We start from the raw sequence: 23,370 nt of genomic DNA, 5'->3' as shown, positions 1-23,370 counted from the left end.
CAAGAAGACGCATTGCCTTCCAAGATTTCCTTACAAAATTTTGCAAGATAAATTAGTCCTTGCAATAATCTTACAAAACATACGTTTTCTTACAAGAATCTAACAAGATAACATTTTTTCTTTAAAAAAATCTTACAAGATAAACTTCGTTGTTCAAGAATCTCACAAGATATACTTTTTCTTACACGAATCTTACAATATACACTTTTTGCAAACGCGCAATTATAGCATATGTATCATTTTAATATCGCCCATGAAAATAAATATTGAAAACATAAGTCAAATTGACGCACGTAAAAAATTCCCTCTGAAAAACTGAAAATTTGTTCAAACACCAAATTCTCACTCCAATTTAAAGGTACTTTAAAAAAACGCCTGACCTACCAGATTTTTCATATTCTTTGTAACTTGAGCATGGCTAAAATCACCAGTATAATTTGACTTCTCATTGACGTGAAAAAGCCAAAAAAAAAATTGTGAAAAGATCTTCAAAAAAAGACAGCACAGCAGTACAATCCAAATCCTTTGGATTGTAAAAAAAACGAAGAGAAGGCTAATAAGATCCCCAACTATCGCGTTGCGGCTCTTAATAAATCCAAAAAATGATTAATCTAGTTTGTAAGAAAAATATTCTATAACCTCACGTCAAAAACGGAGGAACACAGTGAATTACTTCGAGCAAGAAGGCCGCTACCATAAAACTGATAAGCATGTCCATACAGAAACCCCAGAAAAGCAAACTGAATTGAAAAAAGAAACCAGAATTAACTTAAAAAACATGCGCCAATTTTTCCCTTGAAACGGCCCTGGAAAAACACTGCAGAGGGTCAAAAAACTGCAGCTCCGATTCAAAAAAAAAGATCTACAAAAAATTAACTACAGGCTAAGGAAACGGCTAAAAACAATTACCTGGATACATTATTCTGTCGCGTTATTCTGTTAGAAAAGGCAATTCAGAGTCAAATAATGATCCACTCTACGCAGCGCATGAACAAAAATCTCTTGGAAAAATTAGTTCATACATAAATTTTACTTTTGCTTTTAGGTCAAAAAACGCCTCCTAAAACATTTAACTTCCCGTAAGAAACCTCCAGAAAACCAGAAAACACGTACTCCTTTTTCTCTCCGTTTTTTGCGAGTCGCAAAAAAGCGAGAGAAGGCCACTAATAGCTCCGCTCAGCCATATCAGTCATTTAAAAAACACCAAACTACCAATAACAGCCTCGCTATCGCTTTAACGCAGTTGTTTGAGACGCAGTTGGTAATAATCTTTAACGCAGTTGGTTGAGACTTAAAATTGGCCTCAATAAGAAAAACGAAAACAACAAAAAATAACTCTCAATTTTTCAAAATTCAATAAGTTATGAACTATATTGTCGAGAGCATAAAGCAGACTTCATTCTATGAGGACTTGCCCACGATAGTTATGAACTCTCTCACTGCCAGTCTAAAATCATCACCACCAACTAATGCGCCAAGACAAAACAATTCATCATAGATTCCAAAACTTTCCAGTCCTTCTTTAGTCTCAACAAACACACCACATTCTGCAATTTTTTCATCATTCGCTGATTTGAAATTAGACATTTTAGACCCGGTCTTCCGTTCAAAATCTTGAGCAATCTCAACCAGAGTCTCTTTGTGGGAGTCGAAGTCCAAGGTCTCCTCGCTCCGCAGCTCCATAACGCTTTCAATTCCCACAGGGAGTTCCCGGTCGTCCAAGAGTGCACCTGCCGCCTCGTCTGCAAATCTGTGGTTTTGCAGTTTCAAATTTGTGACGTCATAGTACATGATCTTCTCATTGCCGAGACTCGCCTAGTGAAACACAGACGGTCTCACCACACCTACTTGATATGGACCCTTTCCTATTACAAACCCCTGTAACTGCCATAAAAAACAACTCAATATGGTGGGCTATATTTTCAAACAAAAAATTTGGATCCTTTTTGGTAAAAACACGTTTTAATGTTTCGCAACCAAAATTGCAAATAACATTATCATATAGCACTTAATTGTGTGCTCTAAAATACCCATATTTAGAATGCAACCAACGCGCGAGACGACATTAGCAAAAATATTAATTACACAGGATTTATTACAGAACCTAGCGTACAAAAAATATTCAGACACTAGAGACAGACCAAACGCGAAAAACACTTGTAATTTTTATAGCGTTTTTGTCAAATTTTTCTGCCCAAACTAATAGCCCTAATTAGTCGCCATCTCGCACTAACAAAAACACACACTTTGATTCTCTAAGCAAGTTAGAACATAAACCCTCGATCGCCTCGAGCGACTAAAAACTATGCACTAAGTATATGTTAAAACAGAATCTTAGTCGCACGAGTGACTTAGTGACGTCACAAGAGGGCGCTTGCAACCGAGTGCTTGGCACGAGGCCCGACGTTTTTAGACGACGTTTTTAGAGAACGTACGAAAATGTATATTTTCATTTGAAATTGAAGTTAAGAGTAGATTAAAGTTAAAACGCAGATTAAGGAAACCAAAGTTTTCTTCAATTTTTCTTTTTCATGTCATCATCAGCAATTTCAATCATCTTTTTCTCCAATTCATTGTCGCTGTCCAAATCTTTTCACACATTTGACAGCAATAATTCTGACGTTTATCGAAAAGCGTAGCCAGAATTTCGAAGTGACTTCTGAAAAGTCACATAACCTTGCGCAAAACTAGTATCGTGCTGGAAGTCAACATCCGCCCAAGTATAAGAACTACTGGCGGCACTGCAGAGCAGACTTTCGACATTTTGAAACTTGCAAGTGCGTATTTCAATCGGATTTGCGTGCTCCAATAAAACCTATTTGGGACATACATCGAGTTTTATGCGAAAACTTTCAGGAATGGCTTCGAAGCCATCGGGTGTTCAGATGACTCGCTCGAACGGGGGGGGGGGCAAAATATAAACAACGGGAACTCCTTGACAAAAGAACATTGAGTTGGAATTGTTTCAGGAGACATCAGCATTAAAACAATAAAAGTCATCATTACGTTAACAATTATAAAGAGTTTACGAAAATGCTGGGAGAATGGGATTTGTTGTACAGGAAAAATGTGAAGCAAATTTAGCATGAGACAAAATAAAAACATCCAGCAGATTGCTGAAAAATAGCCGCTACTGCTTCCCATGGCTCCAATTTGAATTGAAAGAAGCAAAGAACACAAAATGAGACAGATAATTTTGTTCGCACAAAAGACTCGAAGACTCAAGAAGCACATGTTTTTTATTTGGATTATTCAATTTGGGCTTACTCCTGGATGAGAGCAGAGCGAGGTTAATGCAAATACCACTTAAAATTAGACCCGGTAACAAATTTAAAAAAATAATGTAGAGGACATCTTAAATTCCGCCGTTTTTGACAGACACCGCCTATTTGAGGTTGCTTTGCTGAGCAACAGTGCTTTAAAATATATATATTGAGCACAATGAGCGAAGAATGAATCTAGCCTAGATAGTTCAAAAAACGCGAAATGTTCAAAAAACGGTAAAGTTTGGTGAAACGTTAAAAGTTTGGTGTGACAATGCCAGCAAACAAGCTTAACATATCCTGAATTACTACACAAGGAACTAAAAAATGCTAATCTCCCCAGACAACCAACGGAGCATTACGAGCCGAACAGAAAAAAGTTTCGAAAACTCGGAGAAAAACTTCAAACATAACCGACATAACGTCAAAAGAATTGCGCTCGAACTACTAGTGAGAGCTAGAAACTATTGCAACTAGTTCGGGGGGAATAACTGATTTCACTTAGATGGCTTCATTAGAGGTTATTAAATACCATTATAACACCTAATAAAATTTAACGTGGAAAAAATGAAACCATTTGCGGCGCAATTTTAGTAGTAAACTGCCGCAATTTGAGTTCAGCTGCTGACTTGTGAATGAGAGAAACTTAGTCAAAGCCCCAAAAGTCACTCGAAAAGTCAAAACGGTTAAGCAAAAACTTTGTATAACAATAAAAAGACCACCACGTCTACAATAATTGCTTCAAACTTAGGGCATTTAACTTGCGGACACTTCTGGCCTTTTCGGGTAATGATAACCAGAATTCCTGATCTAAAACACCAGAACACGAGATCAGATATCCTGAAAGCTAACAGGAATCTTTCTTTACATATAAAAGACCAGCAGACGCCAAAACAAATTATCTTATATTCTTGGTGCTAATGTCTTCAAAAGCAGTACTGTGCAACTCACGTCTACACAAGAACACCGCAGCAAATTCCACATTAAAAATTGACTCCTTGTACTCGAGAGAATGAGAAATTTTCAAAAATCATGAAAGCAAAAACACTACAGAAGACCTGCACTTCGGATAAGCCGAATCTTAGCTTGGCAAAAATCAGACAAGCAGACAAAAACGACAAAAACTTAACCATTCACAACAAAATTTACAGAAATTACTGTAAGAAAAGTCAACTACATCCCTGAATTTTATGAGTTCAAATATGAGCTTTTGTGAAGCTAAGATCACTTCAATTGTTAATTGCATCACAACATTTCCGTTCAAGTTGCCATTTTTAAAACAAATAACTCAAAGACAGAAACAAAAAACTTTAACCTGGACAAGAACTCCATCAACTGTCGCCAGCGTCAATGAAAAACCCATTTTTCAAAAAACCAAAACATAGGCGGCAGACTGACGGAATATCTGCGAAAGAATAGACTTGCCGTAAAATAGATATAAAAACAGATAGAGATATAAGTTGAAAAAAGTTATCGACGCCGCGCTGTAAAAAGCTCTGTAAAAAACATTCAGCAATAAATTATTCAAGCTTGTTAAAACACATTGGGAAGTAGCCTTTTCATTAGGGACCTTTATTACACACATGAGTTCCTTTGACCTTAAAATAATTCAAATTAAACTTGTGCAAAATGAAACTCAAGTGCAAAAATGAAACTCATTTTATTGAGTGAGATAATTCACGTATGATCAAAATATCAGGCAGATGAGCAGACAACTTTGGCAGATGAGAGAGAGAAATGACTTCACGCGCGCAAATGCCATTAGTGAGAGGAAGAAGTTTTCAGTTTTGCAGTGTGAACAAATGTAAACGAGAAAGAGCATCAGACGATGAAACAAAACATTGCCTGACAAATTCCGTAACCGACTCGACGGAGAAAACTGACCATCCTCGCTGACCTAATGCACATTCTACATAAGTAAAGAAAGCATTTTGAAACAAAAGGAAAATATGAAAAACTAACTGACAAAAACTAATATGCCATCTGATAAAATTTAAAGAGAAAACCGAGGAAAGTGAAACGAGATGATGACGGACAAAACCGAACAGAAATATTAATTAAAAAAGTCTATTTAACTGCTAAGTGCAATTTGCCAGCCATTAATTTGAGAAAACGTTAATTACATTGTTTCGTACATCAGTCAGCCTCCCAATACTTGACGGAGAAGCAAATAAATAAAACATGGAGAACAAAAACTGAAAAAATAGGTTAATTTTTAAATCTATTGAAGTTAGTGCCCTGTTTAGATTTGACTATTTTTCTTAACCGTTACTCGGCAAACACTTCTTCTGCTAGATCAGTCTGCGATCACTTCTTCTGTAAGATCAGTCACCTATCCATATAACAGGAGAAAAATATCAAACATTGGAAACTACCGGGAACAAAAAACCTGAAAGGAAATTTGGGTAAGTTATTTTAGTGAAAAGTGCCATGTCTAGAATTGAAAGGTCACTTCATATTAACAAAAACTACCGAATAAGAATTGAGCGACAAAAACTACAGCGAGAAGCGTAAGATCAGAAAAAACACGTTTGCAAAAACATAGAAAAATCGGAAAAAGCTTGCTCAAATTTAGCCAACTAATTGCTCGCATATTCTTCAACGAAAACATTTGAAATTATTTAACAATCGAAAACAAAGATGACCAAAATTTCTAGAACTAATTATATCAACCACACAACTCCGCATATGCTATAAAAATTGAAGAACACAATTCGCTAGAAAAGCTTAAAACAAGGCAAAATGGTAAAAATAGCCGACAACTGCCTCTAAAAGTGTAATATTCACTCCAGATGGTCAAAAATGCTTCCAACACATAGTAAACTAATATTAAACTAATAGTTTGGATGATTGTGAAAAACACAATATTGGAGTTAAACTAAAAAATTGTTTTGAAAAAGCTCACGTGATCAAAATAATTTGCTCGCTTATCAAAAAATTTTTTGCAACTATTTTTCCCGCTCCCTTTCAAAAACATTATGAACAAAAAGCCTGTCTCTTTTTTCTCTCTGCCCTTCATTTCGTTCAGCTGTTTGACTTAAATATTTAGTTAGCACATGCGGCATTGACTTTTACGTCCTGTTTCAAATACACTTCAAATAATCAGCTATCGAAAAATAAGTACAATTGTTTATTAAGCAAAAATTTATCAATAAGTGACACAGTCATCCTTCTGTCTTAATCAAAAATTATATAAAAACATTATATAGAGATTATATTAGATAAAAACATTATATAAAAACATTAAAAAACATTTATAAAAACATATAATTAAGAAACAAGTATTCACTGAAATACAACGATTAAACGTCAGAGGATAAATTCAATTTCAATAACAAAATAAAACCCTGGCTGTTCAAAGAAAATCTTTCTACTAATTTAAACCAAAAACAAACAAAGAAGAGAAAAAATGGAGAAATGCAAATAACGGATTAGCTGGCCTACAATTTTATAAAACAAAAGACTTGGCGTCCAAAAGAGTTGTTCCGTGCACGAATTGCCAAACGAAAGTGGACATACACAGAGATTTTTCAGATTAAAGTCCGATCAAGGTCCAAAAATAAATAAATTAGTGAAAAAAATCAAAAAATTAACTAAAAAATTGAGAAATGCGCCAATCTTACACTTATGGAATTATTAGACTCTGCAAAACTTTGTGGTATCAATTTCAGAAAGTTACATATTAATGCAGCATCAGTCGAATACTATTTCTACAAAAACCAAATTACAAGTTAAAAAAATTGAGCCAAATGAAAGAAAAAACGGCTTAAAATGGTTATCTATATGCTCCATTCTGAAAAAAATACTTTTCAAAGTCAAAAAGTCATTCGCTGACCGAAGCCCATGAGCAATTTTACTCTTTCGCTTTTAGATGAAAACACCGTCGGAATGAATAAGGCTTCCGGTTTGAAAAACCTTAAAACAAACAATTCTCTTCGAGTCGTAAAAAACCAAGACCAACGCAATACAGCCCCGCTCAGCTTACAGTCTCGCAGCTATAAAAAGAGAAAAAATAGGTGGAGGATTGCGAGAAAGCAGCCGCAATAGCTTCGTAGATCTGCAGTCTAAAAAAACAGTAAAGACAGGCCAAAAAAATTAGTCTTTTCATTGAAGGCTGAGATGTTAAATTTTGATTAAGTTATTCTGTATAAGTTATTGCTGCTCTTAAATAACCTTTATTTAGAGTGACACACACCCATTCGACCTTATCTCTTTGAATGAAAGTAAATAAAAGTCAATTTCAAAGAGATGAAGTCATTTTTGAGAGTGAGGTAAGTCAAGTGTGACCAAAAATTTAATCAAGCGAATGAATAAAAAATGACGTCACGCACGCACGCACTTCAGTTGAAATTGCATGGACGAAAGAACAGAAAGCAGATTTGAAGTGGTTGTGACTTTTTATGGTCGTAACAAAAATCGCGACGACGAAATAAAAACCAGCAGGACAAGTCCTGACGTACAATTCGGAGAATTTTCATTAACTAAACAGAAAACTAGACCTAGAACGGACTATGAATGGATTGTGAAAACCATTTGGAAAAAAATCCAATGCAAAAAATTGAAAAAACAGTAAAAATCTAAGTGAAATTGGCGCATGTGAACAAAAAACCACTAGCGAGAAAGCGAATTTTTGTTCAAACGCCGTTTTCTCAATCTACTTTAAATTTAGAGCGAAAAAATTTCACGCCGCAAAACCTTTCGCTTTTTCGCTCCACTACCTGTTTCGGCGTGACCAAAATCACTACTCCAATTTGACTTCAAAAATCATGAAAATGTGTGAACAGATCTTAAAAAAACATAGCCGGAAGAATTCCGGAAACTACTCGAAGGAAAAAATTGGCCATACTTATGACTAAACAACTAGAACAACTATTATGAATACTGAATCTCCACAAATGCCATAAAAAATTTAAGGAAGATAGAAACGGCATTCAAAAACAAATTGAACAAAAAAAAACTAGAAAAACTTAATAAGTTTTTTTTAATAGTACAAGGAAACATAAAGCCGAGTAAAGCTCGTTTGTAATTAGAGCAGTGAAAATCTCGCAAAACAATGGGCAAGTCATTATAGGCTAAGAAACTTGTCTAAGATTTGAAAAAGAAAAAATGCAAAAGAAATTAAGAAAAATGGTTTTGAATTTCTCAATTTTTCTGTAAAATTTCCTAGGAAAAAATTAATTTATACCAAGAAAACTTTAGTCAATTGGCACCTGAACATTCCTTAAGTAACAAGGTTCTATTCAAATCCCACTTGAAGCATTAAAACAAAAAAAAGTAAAAAATCATTAAATTTCGTCTGAAAATAAAACTGATCAAAAACATCCAAATTAGCATTAAACTCAAATTAACTACTTGAAACCTTCAATTCCTATCATAACAAGCCTAAAACTAATACAATATCATAACCAAACCTCATCAAAAGTTGCAAAAAACTGCGTTCAAATGCCGCACTTGAACAAAAAAATTTTGCTCGCTTAGAGAATTTTTTCACACATCAATTTTTCGCACTCTCAAAAACAGCGGTATGAACAAAAACCACTCTCTTTTCGCTCAACTCTTCACTTTTGTTCAGCACCAAAAGCACTCCAAATTTTTTCACGCGTTTCATTTCCGGCTTCAAAAATCACTCCAATAAAATTGATTAAAAAAGGACTTCTCCAATACTCCTCTTCGAGTCGTAAAAAAGACAGCGCCCCAATACAATTCAAATTCTTTGAATTGTTAAAACAAAGAGAAGGCCAATAATAGCCCCAGCTATCGCTGTGCGGATATTAAAAACATAAAAGGGTTTAAAAAAGTAACATTTTCGCCTTGCATATAAGCCTTCCCAGGAACTTCAGCGCACTTGGCCTCAATAAGACTATTAAAAGATCTTAGACCACTGAAGGATTCTAACTCAATATAACGTCCCAGGGCTTAACTGTATTATCTCGCTTCAAAAGAAAGCTCAATGTCATCGAAAAAATGTGTGAGCACTTCCAACAAAAACATACCCGGCAGATTGCCGGAAAATAGCCGCCGTTGATTACAATAACTCTTTTGGGATTGAAAGAAAAGAAAATATCAACAAAAATTGATTTTTGTACCAAAACATTTTTAAGTGCGATTTATTTTGATGTCATTTCGTAATTCAGCATACTCCTGTCTCTCAGTGAGAGGCTACAGGGTCTAGTATCAATACCAATAGGTATTATAGATAGTGACTAAAACTTATGAGAACAAAGTTCAAGTACCGGGCATCTAAAAATGGGCTTTATTGGTTTATCCCGTTTCTATTTCTGACTTTGATTTTTATACTGAATATCATCATTTTGAATAGCTTTGCTGAGCAGCTGCTGTTTAAAAGGACTTTGAGCAGAATGACAGAAGAGTGAAACTAGCCTACAGAAGTTAAAAAGATTTCACGCAAAATGTCGAAAAAGCGGCAAAATAGGTAAAGCGAAAAAAAGTTCGACGAAAAAAAAATTAGAAGCGCTATAATAGCCGGCTGAGAAGATGAGGGCGGCTATTAAAGAGCACTAATACAATCCATCAAGTTATTTCGATTGCAAAAAACAGGAGCACAATGATAGCCGGCTGGAAGAGGTTGCAGCTGTTATAAAAAGGCAAACTAAGACAAACAGAAAACAAATACGCTCAATGTATGGCTTCACTCCTTTAATTACAGATTAGTGTTATCAGTTTCTCCTTCGTGTAACAATGGGCCTGATGATGACACAATTCAACCATTTCTACGTCTGATAAACCAATCGGGCAAAACCTTCCCATAACCAAGGTCCAAAAAATAAAATTCACAAAAGTTCGGTCTCTTACCGTGACGAGTTTCTTCGATATAGCCAATTGTCTGCATTGGCTCGTTATACTCAATTGAAGGAAATCCTCGTCAAACGACAACTTTACTTCACTCAAGCTCGGTCTCAACTCGAACTCTCTGGCATTGTGAGAAACATCATCAGTCTTCAGTATCCTTTCCACTTTTTTATCCACAAAAATTGAGTAATCTTCAATATGCGCTTCCACATTCAAATTATCAGATAGCATTTCCCACAGAATCAACTGCTTTTGTGCCCAGTTAGGGAACTCAAATCGTCTATAATTGTGAAAGCGGTTTCGAAATTTCAACGTATTTAAATGTCGGGAAATTTTGAGATAACTAAGAACACTATCGTCGTGTTGCAGTTGCAGCTTATCACCAAACATGAGCATGTGAGGGGGCAACGTTTTTCCAAACAGAGTCCTGTGAGCCCATCTAAGCCAAAGTCGGGACAGTTTTTTCATGCGTTTGTCATCACAGGAGTCAATGACAGCGTGTTTCACAATGAAAATAGACACGAAAATGAAGACATCAAAATGAAGAATGCTGTCGGGAAGTATTGCAAATCTCTGCTTGTTCTGAAATAGAAAGGTTAAAAATTGGTGGACAATAAGATTATCGCCCCCAAGTTACTATAAATGACGAATAATTGGGGTTATAATGTTATGGCAACTATTTTGGGAAAAACCCAAAAAAAACTTGCAAAACCAAACTGGAATGGCTTATTTATGGAAATCCAACAAATATTTATATCTCAACTACCGAATCTGTCCCCATCGTCTTTTAATGGGCATAGAGCGTAAATGGACAATTCATATATTTAATGCGTGAGCTCTAAAAAGAGACCCACAAAGAGACATGTTTAAGGGGCCTCTCGAAGCACTTGTTTAAGAGCCTCTTTGAACAGCATGCTTAAGGGGTGCGAAGTGTTTGGGGGGGGGGGGCTAAGCCTTAGCAACTTTCTGACTGCTGCAAAAAAATAGAAGCGATGACGGGATTCGTACCACTGTACTATAAGATGCGCGTCGGGTGGTAAACCACTGGGCTATTGGAACGATGGTTTTTCTGGTTTTTAAACCGACTAATTCACCGAGCCTTGAAATCCTGGTGTGCTTCTTGACGTCATGACCACGTCGTATTACCCAATAAATTGACAGCAAAAAATATATCATTAGATAGACGTTTAGAGAATGTGTAAAACAGGAAAACTATCGCTTAGATTTTCCTTTCTAAATGAGCTATATGTATGAATTCTGAAATACCAAATCGACTTCCCACTAAATATAACTTCAAATATGGCTCAAAATCGTTCTCGTAGCCTAATATCTTTCGCGGTTTTCCTGGAATGAACTAGATTGAATTTGTTACGGCTCTTAGACCTGAACCAAAACCTTCCAAAAAGATGAAGCTAGATTTGCCAATCGTATGCCATTTCCTTTTGCCTTATGTACTTGAGTTACCAGCTGTATGTGTTTCTTGCTATATTCAGAGATTAACTATACGAATCGGAGGACGCCTGCTCTAATTTCTAGCTCTATAGGAATCGGGAGACGCGGAATAAGCTTCACATATACGTCGTGTGGCCTTCAAGTTTCTAGCAATCGCGAAACTGAGCAAATACAACGTCAAAAGACTATCTATCTGCACCGTAAGCGACTATCTATCTGCAACAAAGAAAAACCTCTGAAGCTGCAACTTACGCAAACTTCTCGTAGGTCAATTTCAATTCATGATTATAAACCGACTATCGTCGGATGAATGCTGTAACCTAAGCAAACGTCTCGAAGGTCAATTTCAATTCATGAATATAGATTGAGACAATTTGGATTGTTTTTGCGTGTTATTTGACAAAGCCATTTTGCATTTGGTCTTTAAATAAGGAATTTGTATGCAAACATATAGGGTGCGCAAAGCAAGAAACAGTGTACTGCCAGAGAGACAGCCAGGTTAGCTTATGGGGGTACTATCTCAGTGGAATTTAATTCCACTTCCTATTTTGTGAATATTCGTATGTGTTTTTGTGCTTATTGCCCTTCCCTTAGCCTTACAAATGTACGCGGGGGCTCATGGGCTATAGTACTATTAACCTTTGTACTAAGTCAAGAAATTTGAACACGCGCTTTAAAAGGTGACAGGCTAGGCCGGTCCTTTGAAGACAGTCTATTTTTTTTGCTCACGTGAATATATATTTCGAGTGGTGAACTTCTTTGATCATCTTTTTTAAAGTGCCAGAAAGGTATAGTTTTTTCAGGTTGCAGAAGTAGGAGCCGAGCTTTTGTCTCAGATCTTATTGTTAAACGATTGCGTGAAACTGCCATTCTTTCGATTTGATTTCAGTTTGCTTGTTTGTTTATATAATCTATCTTCTATCTATATATTAATTCTAACTCGAATGCTATGTCACCATGCTTAAGCTCCTAATCTTCACATCTTTTAGCGTCCCTTAAACATGCAGCCTAGCGTTTTGCATGCATTTTGAGCGCTGCGAGGTGGATTCGAACCGGGGTCTGTTGAGTTTGATCAGGGTATAAAAACGTTCGCAAACCACTAGGCTAATACCTTGCTGTTCAGCATCTATTAATTCAACGTCGACAGAGAACCACTGAACACCATGCGCCACATCGTTTTGCATGCATGCTTGCTATTGCCAGAAAAGTCTTTGACCGAAAGGCTACCTATGCCGTAAAGGTCAATGACTGATTAGCGGTGGATGCAAAAAAGGTCATTGACCGAAAAGCTGCCAATGTCCGAAAAGCGGCCTGTGCCAAAAAGGTCAACGACCGAAAAACTGCGGATGCAAAAATAGGTCAATGACTTTAAAGCTACCTATGCCGTAAAGGTCAATGAATGATTAGCAGTGGATGCAAAAAAGGTCATTGACCAAAAAGCTGCCCAAGTCCGGAAACCTGCCTGTGCAAAAATAGGTCAATGACTGCAAACCTGCTTATAAAAATTTATTCCATCGCCGAAAAATTTGTCACACGAAAACTCCTTGAATGAAATGAAGTCCGAAATGAAATCGAAGATGAAAAATTTTCCATTTAAATGATGAATAATGATAAAGAAATTTGAATTACCTTGATAGAAGTGCAACACGGTCAAGATTCTGTGTAGCGTTTTTAAATTCTCAACAAAGATTGTTGCGATTTCTTTTCTCTTTCTTTTGTCTTATTCTGTATCTTTTCTCTTTCGTTTTTCTTTTTCTTTCTATATTTCTTTTCTCTTTCGCTCTTTTTTTCTCCCCCTCTTTTTCGTTTTCTTTTCTTTCTTTTCTGCGCTCCTTTTCTGTCTTTTCTCTATTTTCTCTGTTTCTCTCTCTCTGTTTTCTGTTCTTTTTATCTGTCTTTCTTTTTCTCATTCTTTTTCTCTTTGTTCCTCTTCCGCTTGTCTTCAGTTTCTCGAATCTTTTTTTCGTTTCAGCTCTTCTCTTTTGCTTTTCAGTCGTTCGTTTCTCTGCTGCTTTTTTTCTGTCTTTCTTTTCTCTCTTGCTTTTCTCTTTTTTTGTTTTTCCTTTCTGTCTTTTTCTATCTTGTTTCTTTTCTTTTTCTATTCTTTTTTTTGTTGTTTTCGTCTGTCTGTCTATTCTCTTCTTTCTGTTCTCTCTTTCGATTATATCTGGCTTTTCATTCTCTTTTCTCTGTTTCTTGTCTGTCTTTTGTGTCTTTCTTTTCGCTTTCTTTATTTTTTTCTTTTCCGTTTTTCTTTTCTCGCTTTCTTTTCTGTCTTTCGTTTTTGCCTCCTTTCTCCCTTCTGTTTCTTCTTCTCTTTTTATTCGCTTTTTTCTGTTTTCTTCTGTCTGTCCTCTTCTTTCTTTTGTTTCTTCCGTTTATCTCTTTCTTTTGTTTTTCTCTCTCTTCTGTATTTCCCGTCTGTCTTTTCTGTTTTTTCATATGTCTTTTTTCTCTTTTGTTTCTCAGTCTTTTCTCTCCTTTTCAGTCTTCTTTCTCTTTCTTTTGTCTGTTTCTTTTCTGGCTTTCTTTTTCTCATTCTTTTTCTCTTTGTTCCTCTTCAGCTTGTCTTCAGTTTCTCTTATCTTTTTTTTCCTTTCTGCTCTTCTCTTTTGCTTTTCAGTCGTTCGTTTCTCTGTTGCTTTTTTTCGGTCTTTCTTTTCTCTCTTGCTTTTCTCTTTTTGTTTTTCCTTTCTGTCGTTTTCTCTCTTGTTTCTTTTCTTTTTTTATTCTTTTTTTTGTTGTTTTCGTCTGTCTGTCTATTCTCTTCTTTCTGTTCTCTCTTTCGATTATTTCTGGCTTTTCATTCTTTTTTCTCTGTTTCCTGTTCATCTTTTGTGTCTTTCATTTCGCTTTCTTTAGTTTTTTCTCTTCCGTCTTTCTTTTGCTTTCTTTTCTGTCTTTCGTTTCTGTCTCTTTTCTCCCTTCTGTTTCTTTTTCTCTTTCTATTCGCTTTTTTCTGTTTTCTTCTGTCTGTCCTCTTCTTTCTTTTGTATCCTCCATTTATCTCTTTCTTTTGTTTTTCTCTCTCCTGTATTTCCTGTCTGTCTTTTCTGTTTTTCCATTTGTCTTTTTTCTCTTTCGTTTCTCAGTCTTTTCTCTTTTTTTTTCAGTGTTCTTTTTTCTGTTTCTTTTGTTTTTCTTTTCCTCATTGTTTTTTCTCTTTGTTCCTCTTCCACTTCTCTTTAGTTGCTCGCAACTTAATTCCTTTCAATTTTTCTTTTCTGCTTATATCTTTCTTTTTTGTGCTTTTTTCTGTCTTTCTTCTCTTGCTTTTCTCTTTCGTTTTTCTTTTTCTTTCTGTGCTTCTTCTTTCGCTCTTTCTTTTCTCAGCCTCTCATTGGCTTTGCTCTCTTTCTTTTCTATATTCCTTTTCTGTTTTTTCTCTTTTGTCTTTTTTTCTATCTTTCTTTTCTCTTTCTTTCTTTCTTTTCTGTTTTTATCTGTCTCTCTTTTTCTGATTCTTTTTTCTCTTTGTTCCTGTTCCGCTTCCCTTTAGTTTCTCGTATCTTTTTTCATTGGTTTTTCATCTCGGTTGCTTTTCTCCTTTTTTTCTGTCTTTTCTTTCTCTTTTCTCTCCTACTTTCCTCATTCTTTTCTGTCATTTTCTCCCTTCTGTTTCTTTCCTATCTCTCTATTTGTTTTTCGTTTTCGTCTGTCTGTCTACTCTCTTCTTTTGATTATCTCTTGCTTTTCTCTCTTGCTTTTCTTTCTCTTTTTGTTTTTCCTGTCTGTCTTTTGTCTTTCTTTTCCCTTTCTTTTGTTTTTTTCTCTTCCGTATTTCTTTTCTCGCTTTCTTTTCTGACTTTCGTTTCTGTCTTTCTTTTCTCCCTTCTGTTTCTTTCTTTTCTCTTTCTATGCGCTTTTTTTCTCTTCTCTTCTGTCTGTCTGTTCTCTTCTTTCCTTTCTCTCTTTCGTTCATCTCTTGCTTTTCTCTCTTGCATTTCTCACACTTTTTTGTATTTCCTGTCTGTCTTTTCTGTCTTTGGTTTGTCTTTCTTTTTTCTTCCTCCTCTTTTTTTCTGTTCTTCTTTTCTGCCTTTCTTTTCCTTTGCGTTTTTTGTTTTCTCTCTTTTCTTTCTTCCTTTCTGTTTTTTCATTTGTCTTTGTCTTTCCTTTCTTTCGTTTCTCTGTCTTTTCTCTCTTATTCAGTCTTTTTTCTATCTTTCTTTTGTCTGTTTCTTTCTTTTTCTCATTCTTTTTTCTCTTTTTCCTCTTCCGCCTCTCTTTAGTTTCTCGCATCTTTTTTTTTTCTGTTTTTCTTTTTTGCTTTTCTCTTTCGTTTCTGTCGTGCTTTTCTCTGTTGCTTTTTTGTGTCTTTCTTTTTTCTGTTGCTTTTCTCTTTCGTTTTTCTTTTTCTGTATTTCCTGTATCTCTATTTCTCTCGTCCTTTCTTTGGCTTTTCTTTCCTTCTCTTCTGTATATTCATTTTCTGTCTTTTCTTTTGTCTTTTTCTTTTCTTTCTTTTCTCTCTTTCTCTCTTTGTTTTCTGTTCTTTTTATCTGTCTTTCTTTTTTCTCTTTGTTCCTCTTCCGCTTCTCTTTAGTTTCTCGCATCTTTTTACCTTTCGGTTTTTTGTGTTTTGCTGTTTTCCTTTTTTTCTGTCGTTCCTTTCTGGTTTTTTTCTCTTTCTTTTCTGTCTTGCTTTGCTCTTTCTTTTCTGTCTTTTCCTCCCTTCTGTTTCTTTCTTTTGTCTTTCTATTCGTTTTTTTTCTTTTCGTCCGTCTGTCTATTATCTTCTTTCTTTCCTTTATTTCGATTATCTCTTGCTTTTCTCTTTCTGTTCTGTGTTTCCTCTGCCTTTTCTTCCCTCTTTTTTTCTCTATCTTTTTCTTTTGTCTCTTTACTCGGTATCGTTAATTTTCCTCTTTCTTATCTGTCTTTTCTTTGTGCCTTTTTCGCTCGCTTTTCTCTTTCTTCTTTCTCCATTCTCTTCTTTGCTGATTTGTTTTTCGCTTTCTTTACTCTCTTTTTCTTCATTTTCTTTCGTTGCGCTACCTATCTATATTTTCTGTCCTTTTCTCTATTTTCTTCGCTTTCTTTTCTCTTTCGCTTTTGACTTCTCTTTTTATCTTCTTTTATCTTTTTATCTTCTTTGCTCATTCTTTACTGTCTTTCTTTTCACTTTTTTTCTCTTTTGTTTTTCTCTCTCTTGTCCTTCGTTTCTGTATTTCTTTGCTCTTCCCTCTTTATTTTGTGTTCTTTTGGCTTTTGCTTTTCCGCCTTTCTTCTTTTGCTGCCTTTCTGCTCTTTTGTTTGTTTACTTTCTCATTTTTTCACCTTCATTTCTCTGATTTTCTGTTCTTTTCGTTTTTACCTTTCTCTCCCATTCTTCTCTTTCGTTCCTCTCTCCGGTTTTTTCTTTAATTTTTTGTTATTTTCTCTTTCCTCTGTTTTTTCTTTACCTCTTGCTTTTCTCCTTGTCTGCCCTTCTTCTTCGTTTGCTCTTTTTCTTTTGTCTTGCTTTTCACTCTCTTTTCTGTCCTTTGTTTCCGTCCTTCTATTCTTTTTCTTTTTTTGTTCTGTTTTCTATTGTTTCCTTCTTTTCTCCTCCTTTTCTGCCTTTCTTTTTCTTTTCTTTCTTTCCTTTCTCTCCTGCTGTTCTCTTTTCTTTTCTTTTCTGAATTGATTTTCGCTTTCATTTCTCTGTGTTGTATTTTCTTTTTCATTTGTCTGCCTTTTTTTCTGTCTTATTTCTTTCCTTTTCTCTCTTGTTTTGTCTCCTTCCTTTCGCTTTCTTTTCTCTTTCCTTCTTTTTATCTCTTGCTTTTCTCTTTCTTTTCTGTTTTTCTTCTCACATGCTTTTCTCTTACTTTGCTTTTCTCTTTTGCGTCTTTTGTTTCTAACTTCTCTTTTTCCCCTCTCTTTTTTCTGCTCTTTTCTATTCCTTACTTTTCTCTCTCGTTTCTTCTCTTTTTTTTCTATTATTTTTTCTGCCTTTCTCTTGTTTCTTTTTCTCATTTTTTATTCTTTTCTCTTTTTCTTTTCTGTTCTTTTTTCTGCCTTTCCTTCTCATTCTTCTCTCTTTTGTTCCTCTCTTTGGTGCCTCTCTTTCGTTTTTTCTTTAGATTTTTGTTCTTTTCTTTTCTTTCTGTTTTCCTTTCTCTTGCGTTTCTTTCTTTTCTGCCTTTCTTGTCTTTGTTTCTCGATTTCTTTTCTCTTTTTCTTTACTCTCTTTCTTTTCTCTTTTTCTTTTCTGTCTTGGTTTTTTTTTCGTTTGTTTTTCTCTTTTCCCACTCTCTTTGGTCTTTTTTGTGTTTCATTTCTCTATCTTTTCTCTTCTGTTCTGTTTTTTTCTATTTTCTCTCCTTTTCTCTCTTTTGTTTATCTCTTTCCTGTTCTTTTTTTCTGCGTTCGTTTTCTTTCTTTCCTCTGTCTTTTGTCTTTCGTTTCTTTCTTCTTCCTTTTCTCTTTTGTATGTTTAAGCTCCGTTTCATCGCATGTTATAAACGCTCCTTATGCATGCAGCCTAACGTAGAACATGAGTTACACTATGCCACCATGTAGAATATCGTTATCTGTACAAGTCTTAGCGCTCCTTAAATATGCAAAATGTTCAAGCAGAAAACGTGGTTGAACAAAAATGTGTTGGCACATAGTGTAATATACTCATACCAAACACATCGGTGACGAAACGTAATACCTATTGCTTTTGAACGAGGGGCATAGATTCCAGTCCCAGGTGGTGCAAAAAAACGGATTTGTTAACCTTCTATCTTTTTATCTTTTCTTTTAGATGATTTTCTGGTGATGCTTTTGCGGGCCTGCTAGTAATTTTTAATGCGTAAAAAGGACCGTGTACACCATCCGGCAACGATGGATGTAGGTCGGAACATAAGGGATGATGAGTAGCACTTAGCCGGATGCTGCACTCCAAGCTGTTCCCCTCCAGACAGTGTAAACACGGCCCAGTCACAAAAATAACTAACAAGTGGAGAGGAAAGCACCAATATATATAAATAGCACAAATAAGGAACTGGTAAGGAAGGATTAAAATAAAAATAGAATATCAAGGAAAGAGCAAAGGAATAAAGTTAAGCAGCCATACACTCAGTGCAGCCTTCCCTCCTCAACGACGGCGCTAATCGAAGTCTCACTGACAACACGAGGCTTGAGGGCGCGACATCCCCTCAAGCAGAGAACACAGCTCCTCAGAAGTGCGAAGCCGAGTTTCGTTCGGATGGATGTAACTTATGGTGTCGGCGTACGGCTCTCCGCGTTATTCGCTGATCTTGGTTGGGAGTTGTTTCATAACGCGCGATGCCGATGGCCCAGCACCCCCCGAGCAAGCATGTTTTGATAACGCAAGCGCGCTAAGCCAGCTAGATGCTCCTTTCTCCGAGGTCAGCTGGATGGTATACTTCATTTCTGGTAGATTGTTTTCGATTCTGGATTTTTTCGAGATGAGTTCATGTTGCATGTCTGCTTTCTGTCTGAGACTGGTCTTGGTTTGTTCTAATTCACATAGTTGAATTTCGAATGAATTATTATTAAATGACGCCAACATCCCCTCAAGCAGAGAACACAGCTCCTCAGAAGTGCGAAGCCGAGTTTCGTTCGGATGTAACTTATGGTGTCGGCGTACGGCTCTCCGCGTTATTCGCTTATCTTGGTTGGGAGTTGTTTCATAACGCGCGATGCCGATGGCCCAGCACCCCCCGAGCAAGCAAAAACCAGTGCGTTGAAACTGCTGTGTTCGGTTTCGCGGATTCGCTCTTCGTACTTATTTTGCTTGATGCTCTGCTCTCGTGATATTTGTATGCATCTTTTATGGTCTTGGGGCAGCTCTTCGTGTGAGGGTTGAAAATCTTCACATCGAAGAAAGTGCGATTAAAGCGGGAGCCCCACAGACCATTTGCCTTGATGTCCAGTCGAGCGTCATCATCAGTAGTGGTGTAATTACTCGACAAAATTTCTCCATCGAGCGACTGAAGTTTTGGCTCTATCAGGACATCGTTTCAGACGTCATCCATTAGGTTTGCAAACACGTCTCTGATTTCGTTGTGTCGTAGGTGCGTATACCCGCCTTTGGCGCAATGAAGGGCATGGTTGATGCTAAATTCTTTCCCGCATGGGCATATAGCTGGCGTGTTCTTCGCTTCCCAGGTGTAGCGAAATGCTATTCCATCACGGAACTCAGTCTTCGTGAGGTCGAAACCATGTTTTGATAACGGAAGCGCGCTAAGCCAGCTAGATGCTCCTTTCTCCGAGGTCAGCTGGATGGTATACTTCATTTCTGGTAGATTGTTTTCGATTCTGGATTTTTTCGAGATGAGTTCATGTTGCATGTCTGCTTTCTGTCTGAGACTGATCTTGGTTTGTTCTAATTCACATTGTTGAATTTCGAATGAATTATTATTAAATGACGCCAACGGAGTTGAGAGTTCAATTGATTTCTCATTTTTTTATTAAGATCTTGTGGGAGGGCGATGTTAAGCCCACCCATTCTGAGAGGGAGAGAAGTTCTCTTCCCCCTTGGATTATTTCTTTGCCGACGATGTTCGGTATGACTCGGCCAAGCCGCTCCTCTACCTTGTCCAGAACCCCGTCCATGGAGGGTGTAGTACGCGAGAGGAAGCTCAACTTCTGTTGAACCCCCTTCGTCAAACATGCATAGGCATTCTGGGGAGAGGTGAGAGCAAATTGACCAAGTCTGTCCAAACTTTTTGTGTATTTAATTTCTGCATCTTTCAGGAAATTTTTACTGGCCTGAGCTACCGATTAATGATCCCAGGACTCGAGCGCCCTGCGTGATTTCCACATTTGTGCCTGCAAACTCAGTTGACGCTTGGCGTTCGCCTCCTGGCTTAATTATCAACTGACACTTCGGAGGATTGACAAGATATCCGTACTTGGGACCAAGCTGAGTGAGCTTGTCGAAGAGTGCCCTGATATCTTTCAACTTACCGACGACGCTACCATCATCAGCATACCATTTTTGTGTCAAGGAGTCATTGCGAAGTCTTGATATTAGGGGCAGGATTGCAATTCTATACATTGCCATCGCAAGGGGAGCACCTTGTGTCGTACCTTCCTGAGACAGACTGGTCGACTTACCGATGTAGAGATTAGATAGATGGCTATAGGAATTCTGTAAGGCAACATGCAATGATGGGCATAAGGCTTTTACGTTCTCTAATGCTGTTCGTCTATTGAGCACATTAAATGCATTTTTGGCATCAATTAGTAGAATTGCTTCGTTTTCGGGATCATCAAAACTGTGGCGAAGCGAATGTATGGCATGTTCTATGCCGCATTTCTGGCCCAGGCACAGCTGCATGTTTCCACCGAGGGATGTTAGATCTTGCCTGATGCAGTCGATGATTATGCGTCCGGTGATGCGACGCATTACTTCACCAATTCCAATAGGTCTCACACCTGGACATTTATCCAGAGCCACTATTCGACAACCATTGTATGCAATCAAATCATCTGGTGGTATTATGGACGTGGCCTGCCTCTTAGCAAAATTGGCAACAGGCTTGCACAGGTTCTTGGAGGTCTGCCCGAAAGCAGAAAGTAGTCTACGCCAGTCATCGGCATCGAGACCTGAAGGCCCGGCACTGCCATGAGTCTTCATTGCATGCCTTCGGACAAGCCTCGCACTGATTTTGTCGAAAACAGCGGGGTGGTAGGGAAGTGTGCGTGAATGTTGGCTCTGAATGCAGTTGGGCTCCAAAGGTTGCCCTTCAGGATGTTTGTCGCGTAAAATCTTGAGGACCGGTCTACCGTCTATGAGATCGGTAGGTGCGAGCACGCCGCCTTTATGTTGCCTAATTTTTCAGTTTTAGCTTCGAGGCCGTTTTGTTTAGTTGTTGACTACAATTCCGTGTACTCTTCCTAATGCTTCTATAAATCATTTGACTTTTAGCTTCGTTTGGTCGATGACGATAGTTGCAGGATTTGTTGTAGGAAGTTATGATGTTCGCTTGCAAGTTTACAATTTTCAAGATCGAACACTTCAAGTACGTATTGAATTAGAAATTATTGTCTTTCGTTAAAGAAAAAACTCAATATTGAATATTATAAATGAAAGCTTTCATATCTTTTACCAATCATTGACCTTGTTCAATCTCATGCTTCATTGCACTGCTTCAATTATCCACAAGGTTCAGGGCAGGACTTTACAGCGGTTGTCAATCTAGCTGGAAATACTCCTTTGAGTTGCGGTCAGTTTTAAATGGCAGATTCATTAGTGAATTACCGAATTAGTGCTTCACATCAGATTTTGCTTCCTGTTCCTGAACAATGGGTTACAGAGGGAATTGTTACAATTTTTTTTTGAAAATTTTGCATGGAATTTTTCTCAGTTGCTAATGCGCTTCAGATTCCGATTCTGCTCCGGAAGAGATGTCAACAGATGAGCGGAAAGCGGGGATCCAGAAACCATAATATCATGATGCTTAAATATACTGGTCCCTTGCGTATCAACTTTATATCTGAATAATAACGAATTTTATTGGACGTGTATTTCTGGTTAAGCAATGCGGTTCAGATTTATGTATTTATCGTGGAAAATGTACACAACTGATTGTCTGCATTGAACGACGATTACCATGATGTGCTTTATATAATTTGCTGCTTCTGAGTATGTTGGTGTTTTCATGACATTATTGAGTTTCTAATTGTTTTAGCGTCTACGTGGAAAGATGCAAATACAATTAGCAATAATTGGTACAGAGGCGCTGCCTAAAGTTCGTTCTCACTTTAAAAAAAACTCACTTTTCTTTATTTTTAATTGAACTTCATGCGATTTCGTTTTCTAAAACAACTTTGAACAGAGGTTGAAAATTATTTTTAAAAAAATGAATTGTCTAAAATTCGAGTATTTTGTAAGTTATGGAATTTTGAGGTGTAAAGATTCAGTTCAGCACGGGTCCTATGCTGATAATTTAGTCAAATTATTTTGGCTTGAATATTTCCTGAAAAACTTCTGGAGTTGGGGTGATTGCCCACCTTGCCAAAGATTGCCACAACGGGCCTGCTACTATATATAGTATAATGGGGACTATTAACTTCCATGGAGAGCGCCCAATAACTTCAGGAGGCGGGGTAGTGAGACTAGATTTATGAAATTGCGAAACAAATTAATGATCTAATCTATCTTTTCTTCCCCTACCATAAGAATTATGGGATTACACTCCTTACATTTAAACATGATGTGAAAATACATACTTGATGTCATAACGGTATTTCTCAGCATCAGGTGGGACCTGAAAACTCACCAAGAAGTTAACGCTCTCAGATGGACTTGACTTTTGATTTAATGAATTAAATCGACTTATCAGGCTAAAGATTGAAGCCAACTTTAGATTATGACCATAAATATACTCACTCTTGTGGATATGAGTTTGAGCCTGCAGCTATCCAGGAGGGAAAGACAGAGATGTGAGAGGGAAAGAGGCAGATTAAGGAATCGGAGAGCCCACTGACACTTCCCTCGCAGATACTCGTTCTGCCCGGGTTCTATACACTCACTCGGTAACAAACCACTGTTGAACAAAACCTGAAGATCAAAAAAGTAGCATTTGATGAGTTCATATATATCAATAATGGAGTCGGCAGATTATTTGCCAATAGCCGTAAGATGGGCTGTTGAGTCTCCTTGTAGTTTAAGAAAGACCGCATTGCCCAAAGTCAAAAAATGCAATTCAAAAAATCGCATTTCGATTTCAAATTCTATCCAACTTTCAAATCGAAATCAAACACCAAAATAACTTTCGAGTAAAATTGTTCTACAATATCAAGCTCGGATCACCTCTATTGAATTTAAATTAGAGATTGCATCATCCATTTAGATTTAATAAGCGACTTTATCTTTTTAGATATGAAAACTATAGGATCA

At 36.9% G+C, this 23,370-nt stretch overlaps 1 protein-coding gene across 1 annotated transcript in view; it reads right to left on the bottom strand.

The window, feature by feature from the left end:
• Positions 1 to 1,322: 1,322 nt before the first annotated feature.
• The window catches only part of LOC142341661 (uncharacterized), a 63,334-nt gene continuing 41,286 nt past the window's right edge, over positions 1,323 to 23,370 (bottom strand). Inside the window, exons 7-9 of the mRNA XM_075392782.1 lie at positions 22,861 to 23,031; positions 10,077 to 10,655; positions 1,323 to 1,815 (exon numbers count right to left, since the gene is read on the bottom strand). Coding sequence (XP_075248897.1) covers positions 1,402 to 1,815; positions 10,077 to 10,655; positions 22,861 to 23,031 — 1,164 coding nt within the window. The 3' untranslated portion in view covers positions 1,323 to 1,401. The remainder of the gene's footprint in view (positions 1,816 to 10,076; positions 10,656 to 22,860; positions 23,032 to 23,370) is intronic.

Source organism: Convolutriloba macropyga, chromosome 6 (assembly GCF_964194025.1).
Source record: "Convolutriloba macropyga chromosome 6, txConMacr16.3, whole genome shotgun sequence".
Classification (NCBI taxonomy): domain Eukaryota; kingdom Metazoa; phylum Xenacoelomorpha; order Acoela; family Convolutidae; genus Convolutriloba; species Convolutriloba macropyga.
This window is presented reverse-complemented; position numbering and strand designations above follow the sequence as displayed.